This window comes from Takifugu flavidus, chromosome 9 (assembly GCF_003711565.1).
Source record: "Takifugu flavidus isolate HTHZ2018 chromosome 9, ASM371156v2, whole genome shotgun sequence".
NCBI classification, from domain to species: Eukaryota; Metazoa; Chordata; class Actinopteri; order Tetraodontiformes; family Tetraodontidae; genus Takifugu; species Takifugu flavidus.
In genome coordinates, this window is record NC_079528.1 from 11,863,265 (window position 1) to 11,872,937 (window position 9,673).

Here is a 9,673-nt window from a genome sequence, read left to right on the forward strand (position 1 = left end):
AGGTGAGTGGAGTTGAGCTGACGGGGTGGGAGTGGCTGGCAGGTGGAGTGGAGCAGTGGCAGGGAGAGTGGGAAATTACCGGGACTGGAGGGAACTGGGGGAATGGGGCTGTGACAGGCATGTAACTGAGTAAAAACCTTGAAACCTGAAAATCCAGGTGGGCCAAATTCTCCACCAGGATGATGGCACTGGTGGGACTGAACGCCAAGCTGTGGTCCATGTCAGCATCCTGATGATATGACAGGAGCCCACAGTTTCAGGTGTTCAGGGCTGTGAGGAGAGTGTATTGTCTTTTTCTCCTCAGTTTAAAGTATTATATATATATTATATGATTGTATATCCTATATATCTGTGTAGTTTTATTACCATAGATTTAGTATGCTCCTGTTTCCTCCGTGTAACTTGGCTAAGGGCCTTTAGATAGTGCACTAGCCCATGGCCATGAATCTGACTAATGACACAAATGGAAAAGGTTTGTGATGAGATTATTCCAACTTAATCCACTAATAGAAATGAATTAAGTAAAGTTTCAAAAGTATAAGAGGTGTCAGGAATGGACCCTCACACGCATGTTTTAAAGTATAAAAAGACAGACGCAAGCATTGGTTTTTCAGTACTTCCTTGGTGCCCCCTTGGGATCGCTCACATTTGTCCTCTGCTGTAAATAAATATTTTGGACTTGACTTGACCCTGGTGTTGGTCAAATGTCTTGGGAGGTGGCCTTTGAGGTGTTGGAGAACCAACCTTTCAAAGCACTTCCTGACTACTGACATCAAAGCCTCTGGTCTGTTGTCACTCATTCATTCCACAATACACGACAGTCTTTTAAAATCTTATACTTAATTTAATATTCGCGCATTCGACTAAAGAGGACGGCATTTAGATATTTAATGGCAAAATTTAAAAAAACAACAAGAAGAAACAGATAAATGGTGTTATTTGAAGTTTAAAGCACATTGAAAGTGATTTTGTCCCCCACGACACCTCTCGATATTACGATAACGCGCAGATCGCTATCGTCATTTGGCGACGTCTAGGACACAACAGCGAATTTGCAGTTGGCAACACAGCTTGTGCGGGATAAAGGCATTAGAAGCCGAGAAAACGGTGATAAATATTACCTCTAGGGTTGCCTGACACTAAACTTTAGAGTTTTAAACATGTTTGCGTTCTGATTGTAAACGTAGAGTTTGTTTTCTTTTCCAGCCTTCCTAACGGCCAGTAGGCTGACGCTCATCTAGCGTTAGCATAATGTAAAGTTTTTAGGAAAAAACGAACGAGGTGTAAAACACATGACACCTTATTTGAATATGTCGGAGTAATACATTTGTTGTGGTCTTTGAAAAAGGTTGTTATTGGAAAGGCTGTGAGTGGAGCTTTGCAACATGGCCCATACTTTTTACAGGAAATCGTACCCTAACCTAGCTGTGGTGGCACGTGTGCAGAATGACGGTAACCAATCCCCCATTTTATCCTCACTATATCTGCTTTTCTTGTCAATATAGCCATATACCGATTTTAAACATCTTCAATGCCTCGAAAGAGGCGAATAGTTATGTAAACCGTTGAGGCTACAATATTACAATCATGCTAAGTTTCAGATTTTATTACCATTCACATGAAAATCTAATCATCTTTCGAAGTGTTATTTTTGCCACTTCAAGTGGTGGAAAGATTTTCGTAAATTTAAAATATGTTTTTACGACTGTTCAGAGTAAACTTGAAACTACTGTTTAAAAGTAGCAAAACTGGTTGTGCCCCGGAAGCGGATGTTACGTCTCATTCGCCTCGCTCATTGTTGGAAAGCTAGCTCAGCTAGCAGTTAATGACGTGAGCTTGTTCGATCAGGTCGTGGCCACGTTTATTTGTCGTTTAAACAGCGGCGCTTATCCTGTCCACTCGTATATTGATAAAGCAACCAGCCCTTTCTTTTTATATATATTAACGCCCAGGACCATTTTTGAACAAACGCAATTCTCCAAACATGGCGGACGGCGGTCGTTACTACAATGGTAGGCTACCTTGCTTTCCACATTCACGTGTGCTTTTAATGTTTTTCCTCAGACTCTGGAAACTTAATGGTGACGAGAGAAGTCATAAGACCTAATTTTATGACTTCAGGAGGTAACGTTTCCCAATCTCCCCTCTTACCCTTCACAAAATGTACATCGCTTTATGCTCAGGGTTGTCAATTGCTTATTAAACCGTCTTCTTAACGTATTTATTAATTTTTTAAAGTTGCATTGAAGGCATGTTGATTAATCCCCACCCGCCGTACCTGGCATCATGAGGCGATAAGATCAGTCAAAATTAATGAATCAAAGAGGCTTTGACACTTGTCAGTGGTCAACGGAGCTTTGCTTTGAGACTATGCTACATTGAGTGCTAACAACCCGCACCACTGGTAACTGCTTGTACAGATAGGATTAAGGTATTGGAGCTCTGTCAATAAATTCGGGTTTCACGCTGACCAGCTTAAAAGACGATTGAACTCTTTATTGTTGTCTCCTCACCAACAACAATTCCTAAATTCTAATCTGATGAATTGGTGTATTTCTGTTGCTGTACAATCTGGCAAGCAGTTCAAATTCTTCCTGACTAAGGTAAAATAAAAATCAATCCTAAAATTATAGGTGGTTAGACTCAGGATTTTTGTCTTTTTAGTGCATTTTAAATGTTGGAAAATATTGTTTGCTTAAACATGCCTGTGATTTGATATGCAATTTTCACTTTTCCCTTTTTCAGAACACGATGATAGAACAATGCCGCAGTTTCGCAACCGTAAAGGAAAAGGCATGGGCAGGTCATTTGACAGGCCCCGCCGAGACCGCCAACGGGGAGGCCACTCAGGAAACGTGGGTGGTCCTGGGCCAAGGATGCGGCTTGGTGACGCTGATGCAGATGTTGTTATGAGTGATAATTCACAGGATAGCAGCTCCCAGCATAGATTGTAAGTATGACTGCTATCACACCAGAAAACTTGCAGAACATGGGAATGGTTGGTTGGGCGCACATGCATAAATCAAACAGGTTGATATGAAATGCCAATTGGGTTGGAACAATTATAGAATGATTTGAAGTTGCCTAAAAACCATGTTGGCCTTTTATTTATCAGGTGCATATGTTGTCGTTTCTAGCAAGCCATATGGAAGACCTTTTAGGAAAGGAGGAAATGGTCGCTTTGACAGAGATGGGCGACAGGGCAAAGGTAAAGGGGGTGGCTTTAGAGGAGGCAACAGTGGTGGAGGTGGGAAAAATCAAACAGGCTGGTACAAAGTAACGGTGCGTATTACAATAGGTATCACAGATCTTGTACATATTTGTATGTGATCTTCATTTTACTATATTAGTGTACCTTTTTCTTGGCAGATACCACATGGAAAGAAATATGACAAGAAGTGGCTATTGGGAGCTCTTCAGAACATTTGCTCAGTGCCTTTTAAACCTGTGCAGGTAAGGAATTATATGATTTATGTGATGCGATTTAATCTTAAACTACCAATAATAAATCATGCAATTTTACAGATTTCAAGCTATTACAGTTGCTAGATGCAAAATGGACCATGTTCTTTTTACCCATCTTCCACATACTCACTTTTCTCCTCCCCAGTACCACATTGACCACAGCAGGGCTCATTTCTACATTGATGATTCGGCTACTGCCAATGCCTTGCACAAATGCACTCACAAGATCACCGACAGAGATGGTTATAAGGTGTGTTCTTAATTTTCGTTCTGGCAATTTTAATGATGCCATAAATTAATATTGTCAATAGCTGTGCAAATTATATCTCATTGTTTCCTTTTGATACTGTTAAAGGTGGAGGTGCATGTGAACCCCTCTGCTCCACCCTCTTACCTCCTTTCTGAGCTGAAGCCCGAGCACTTGGAGCCTCTAAAGGTGAAATAGAAGGAATTAAATTAGTCTTATACCTTTGTTGTGATAGTTGAGTGTGAAACAATAATTTGTTTTTCATACACAGAACTCTAAACACAGAAAAACACACCAATCTTTATTAATTTTTTTAAATCTTTCACAGCAATGCATGTCGAAACGGTTTGATGGCTCCCAACAGGCACTGGATTTGAATAACATTCGAACAGACCCAGGTAAATATATCCTTCCTGAATCGGTAGTAAATGAGCTGATAAAACTTTTGATCAAGCGCTAATGATTTAAAATATTAACATTTTTCATGGCAGATCTAGTGTCCCAGAACATTGAAGTCATCTTGAATAGAAAAACAAACATGGAAGCTGTCATCAAGATCATTGAAGAAAACATTCCAGAGGTGATATTACTGTTTTCTGAAAATTAAGGGATAACATAGTTGCTTTGGTTGATTTGTAATTAAGTGACTGCATTGGGACTTTTTTTCTCGTCAGCTGACAAGTTTGAACCTAAGTAACAATCGTATCCACAAGCTTGATGACCTTGCTGAATTGGTCACCAAGGTTCCTCATCTTAAAACCCTGAACCTCTCCAACAATGAGGTAATATATCTAAATATTGATCTAGGGTAACACATCGTTCCGCTCCATGCCCATCAAAATAAATAAACACTGTTCGCTGTAAGAAAGAAAAAAAAAAAGTGTGCCATGAAGATTACTGCAATTTCTGTTGAATTTATCAGAATATTCATGGGTATTATGGGTCAGACCCAGAGAAAAGACACATTTTAGTGTAATTCATTTTTTGTCATATCATTTTGTTTTATTTAGCTAAAGTCTGACCGGGAGCTGGACAAGTTGAAAGGCCTGAAGTTGGTGGAGCTGTGGCTGAACAGAAATCCTTTGTGTGACCTTTTCAAAGATCAGGCTGTATACATCAGGTCAGTCAGCAATTACGGGGGGTGAGAGGAGAGATTCTGAGGGCATTTCCCAGCAGTGTGGTATTTTTCTGGGGAGGTGGTTGGGTCCAGAAGCTTTTCTTGTGCAAACATTTTTTGGTATTGCGCAACAGAAGATAGATCTTTGTGGTTAGGTGGGTGTATGATGATTTGTTTGTGTGTTAATGTAAAATAGCTGTCTAATAATAGAAAGAGCTTTCCCAATGCTCAGTGGAAAACTGTTGGGTCAAGCAGGCAGAACTTAGGGTCTTTATGGAGAGTTTGATCTGAAGTACTTCTAGTTTTGTCCTATTGTTTCTATTTTCTGACCGTAAACTACACGTTTTTCGCTTTAAACTGTGAAGGACAGTAACTCGGTTTCCTTTTAACTTGATTTAAATCCACAGTTGGAGCACTCCTCGCTTTTGCCCTTGTGTGTGAGATTTTCAAGCTTTGTCTTATTCTTTGGCTCCCCAGTGATGCTGTCGTCAGGTTCCCATCACATCTTCATTAGCTACCCCATAAGCTGCTAAAATAATATATATATATTTTTTAAAAATATCTGAGGGCAAGCACTTTGCAAAAGAAGCAGTCTGACAGAAGCAGTGTTCAATAATTTTCTATAAGCTGTTTTAGAAAATATCAACCCAAGCACTGTTTGTTGAGCAGTGCTGTAAAATGAGATTAATGGCAACAAAGACTCCACAGTGGCCTCGTCAATATTCGGATGAAACTGAATTTACAGCCAGTCATAATCTCTCTGCTTGCAACACCATTGCCCATTTGGCCCCCTGTATCAGGCGAGTATGGAAGGCTGGATGGCCGATGACGGGTAAGATCCCACCTTGAAACCCTGGGACAACCTAAGGCAGGCACAGTCACGATTACTCAGCCTTGGTCCCTGAGAAGAATCAGAAGAAGCTGCGAAGATGGGACCCAAAAGGACAAGTCTTGGGGCCGATGCAGAGGGAATATTATGGGTCATTAAGCTGACCATTGGTCACCCAGAGAGTGTAACATGTCTCCTCCAATAAGGTGGTTGCTTTTGGCTCATTGTGGACAAGCTGCTGCTGTGCAGTGAACGACGTGGAGCTTGGCAAACTCATCTTACTCCCTCCTGATGGGAATACGCTCTGCGTTGAGGGATGGAGAAGCTCATTTTTCAAAAGGAACAGAAGCTCAAGCACTACATTTCAGGTGCTGATTAGAGACAGAGGTTCAGGATTAAGAATGCACTGAAAAACACTGGATCAGATATTTAGGATTTCAGTTTTTCTTAAACTGGGATTTCAATTTAACAATGAAAACCTATTTTTTTTTAAAAAAAAAAAAAAACATTTATCAAAAACCAAACTCTTTAGACTTGATGGAGAAATTCCAAATTGAAGGGAAATTCAGCAGGTAATGTGCAGCAGGGGGAGCTAATGGGATGGATGCTGGGATTGCTGGTTGCAGCTCACTTTGTGACCAGTTTGCCTTTTCTTTCACTTAAGCTTTCATATAGACCCGTATCACTGATAGTTGTGGAGCCAGCCACATACTCACCTGTGATGAAACGTTCTCTATGTGTCTGTCTCTGTTATCATAATGGACCCTGTTATGTTTTTTTCAATGACAGTCTTAGGATGGCACATGACTGGGGGGCTGATCACCACTCTCCAGTAATATTTAACCCTTTTTTTTAAAAAGAAAATTCAACATGGTGTTTACTGGTTTCCTGGTCAGCCTGGTTGACCACGGGTCTGCATGATTCTGTGTTTGTGCTTTTAAAAAAAAAGAATAAATGTTGCTTCCCTATGTCCAATCACTGTGTCTACATATTGGGGGAGAGGGGGTGAGTATCCCTGTTGGTAAGTACGATCTGTAATGGAAAACATGTGGAAAGCCTGATCTAAGACAGAACTATATGCATGATAATTCATCGGTGGAATAATTTGATAAAGACCAAAGGCAACTCTGTATACATCCTGTGCCATGAAATTAAATTATCTTTACGAAGAGACTTCATTGCATTAAAAGGACCAGTGATTGTGACCCCAAAGCAAGTGCATGCATGATGACTTTGTTGATTTGTGATTTAACATTTCTGCTCTGGATTTGTTTGTTTCGTACCAGTGCTGTGCGGGAGCGGTTTCCACGACTCCTTAAACTGGTAGGTAATGTGACAAAATGCTACTGGTTCTGAAGATGAATATCCAGTTTTTAATGGATGTTTTGAAACTCCATTTGCTTCTGAGGGTTACAGTAAAAGTTCAGAGTCTCATGTGTCCTTTCAGGACGGTCAAGACCTGCCCCCTCCCATCGGTTTTGATGTGGAAACGCCCACCACCATCCCTCCGTGCAAGGTTACCAATTTATTTCAGTTTCTTAGAAACCACTTCAGTCGGCATGCTTTGCTGTAATTATCTACCGTGCTTTTTATTATGCCCTTCAATTGACTGGTTTTATCATGATCGCATTGAAAGAAGTAGTTCCTTTAAATCTTTGCAGTGTCACTAAAACAATTTTCAAATGTCATTACAGGGCAGCTGTTTTTGCTCAGATGATATCAAGGCTCTCATCCTCCGGTTTTTGCAACAGTGAGCTTAACTTTTACATAAAATTTAGACCAGCCTTTAAGGTCATTGTGGCCAAACCCACCAGACAACAAGTGCCTCAAAAGGGCTTATGCACAAGTAAGTTGATGAACTTTTCGCACAATGTCTTGGCTGTAGGTACTACAGCGTATACGATTCAGGTGACAGGCAGCCGCTCCTGGATGCTTACCATGATGGAGCGTCCTTTTCCCTCACAACACCCTACTCCACCCAGAACCCCTCAAGGTAGGAATACACACATCCATGCAACTATCATCATTGTCCCAAGGACTTAGGCTGGCTGAGTGCAGGGTAGAGGTGGCACCTCCCAAAATAAAGAAAAGAGACATCAGGCAGTCAGAGCAGAGGCTGTTTCAAAGAGCTGAACAGAGAAATATTCCCTCATGCGCCATAAAAAAGTTGCTGCTGGTGGAATCTACATTCATGGATCATCCATCTCTCACAGGAGCAGTCTGGGAGAGTATCATAAAGACAGTCGAAACCTGAAGAGGTTGAAAGACTCAAGTGAGTGTACCTTTAGATTCGAAGCAGCATGTCCACGTGGTGTGAGTATATTCTGTTTACCGCTCTTTTGTCTCCTTTAGCAATACGGTACCGGCTGCTCAAGCACACGCGGCTAAATGTAGTGGCTTTTCTGAACGAGTTGCCCAAAACTCAGCACGACATTGCCTCCTTCACTGTTGATGTGAACACCTACACTGTGAGTTCACGGCCTTTTTAGCATTGCTGTTTTTCAACTTTAAATCATCCAGTTCATTTTACAAACTACTTCTTCACTCACAGCACACCCTACTGGCGTTCACAGTTAGCGGAATCTTTAAAGAAGGTGAGTTGTGTTCTTCCAGATTGAGTTCTTGCAGCATTCAGCTGAACTGACTGTGTTATTGTCGTCTGTTTTTCAGTTGCTGTTGATGCAAAGTCCCGTGAGTCCACTATGGCGTTCTCTCGAGTATTCATCACAGTCCCAGCTGGAAATACTGGGTAGGTTTAGCAAGTGAGCTAAAATGATTGCTGCCACTCTGCAGAAGCTGTAACATAAAATGTGGAATTGACACGAGACTGAAGTGCACAAAGATGTTGTGAATGTTGAAGTCTGACTGTTTTCCCGCCTGTCTCTGTGCAACAGTCTGTGCATTGTCAACGACCAGCTTTTCATTCGAATGGCAACGACAGAGGAGATCCGGCGAGCCTTTGTCGCTCCTGCCCCGACTCCATCTTCCAGCCCTGTCCCGACACTAACGGCATCACAGCAAGATATGCTCACAGCTTTTTCACAGAAGTCTGGCATGAACCTGGAATGGTCCCAGAAGTGAGTGATTTGATATCTGCAGCACTGCTCATGACCTGACAATTTAATCACTTAATTTGGATCATCTCAACTCTCCTATGTAGATGTCTGCAAGACAACGCGTGGGATTTCAATGCAGCAGCCCAAGTTTTCACTCAGTTAAAGGTGACTTCATTTTTTTCTAGGGTTGTCCCTCATATTGACCCTATATATTGGGTCACATAGTTTTCAAAGTATCAGGATCACTAATATATCAAATTGTAATGTTGCGTTGTCCATACGTCCATGTTGTAAACATTACTCATTTGAGGAAAGAGGAGTGGAAGCATAGAAATGTACAGTTAGGGAAAAATGTGATTAGGACGTCCCTATTTTCTTCTCTACCATTATTTTTATAGCAACACTAATTTTATTTCTTTTGTTTCAGATGGAAGGCAAGATCCCAGATGTTGCATTCATAAAATGAAGAATTGAATCATGTCTGGAATTAAACTGACTTGGAATCCTTTTTATTTATGTGTTCTGTTTTATCCGTTATTATATTTTTATTTCTTTTTCTTTTATTGGTAAAACTAGAGATCAAGGTTACTTTTTGTAAATCCCTTTGTGTTTTAACAGCCAAATGTCAATTGCATTGAAATTCAGAGCTGATGTCACAGTTGTTGCTGTCAGATTTGGGTCATTTGTTTAATATTACTATGTTTAAGAATATAAGACAAGTGGCCAGTAGTTTGTCTGTTCATATTCATTTGTATTATATCAGAAATTAAATATTTTTGTTGCACATCGAATGAGTTTCATTTGAACTTCAATCAACCCTACAACTCCTAGCTACAGTTACATTTAGTGGAATGAAGTGAAAACAGCGTTTATTAGAAGTGCTTGAACGTCGCATTGTAGGCACATGGGGGGGCGCACTTCCGGGTTTTGCTTTCGTCACGGCTACGTGTGACGCACGC

At 40.9% G+C, this 9,673-nt stretch overlaps 1 protein-coding gene across 2 annotated transcripts; it reads left to right on the forward strand.

The window, feature by feature from the left end:
* The first annotated feature begins 1,360 nt into the window (after positions 1 to 1,360).
* nxf1a (nuclear RNA export factor 1a) lies at positions 1,361 to 9,505 on the forward strand. Of its 2 annotated transcripts, XM_057043742.1 has the most exons (22): positions 1,361 to 1,452; positions 2,065 to 2,124; positions 2,746 to 2,950; positions 3,138 to 3,282; positions 3,370 to 3,453; positions 3,611 to 3,715; positions 3,821 to 3,901; positions 4,041 to 4,110; positions 4,204 to 4,292; positions 4,387 to 4,494; positions 4,723 to 4,832; positions 6,945 to 6,981; positions 7,106 to 7,174; positions 7,353 to 7,408; positions 7,544 to 7,651; positions 7,872 to 7,930; positions 8,011 to 8,126; positions 8,210 to 8,252; positions 8,329 to 8,407; positions 8,553 to 8,735; positions 8,819 to 8,879; positions 9,142 to 9,505. In XM_057043742.1, exons 1-22 carry the CDS (start codon positions 1,386 to 1,388, stop codon positions 9,178 to 9,180), a joined length of 1,974 nt encoding a protein of 657 aa, XP_056899722.1. In that variant the 5' UTR covers positions 1,361 to 1,385; the 3' UTR covers positions 9,181 to 9,505. The 2 variants fall into 2 exon arrangements, with proteins under 2 accessions (XP_056899722.1, XP_056899723.1); XM_057043743.1 differs by lacking the exons at positions 1,361 to 1,452; positions 2,065 to 2,124 and adding an exon at positions 1,757 to 2,012.
* The last annotated feature ends 168 nt before the right edge of the window (positions 9,506 to 9,673 follow it).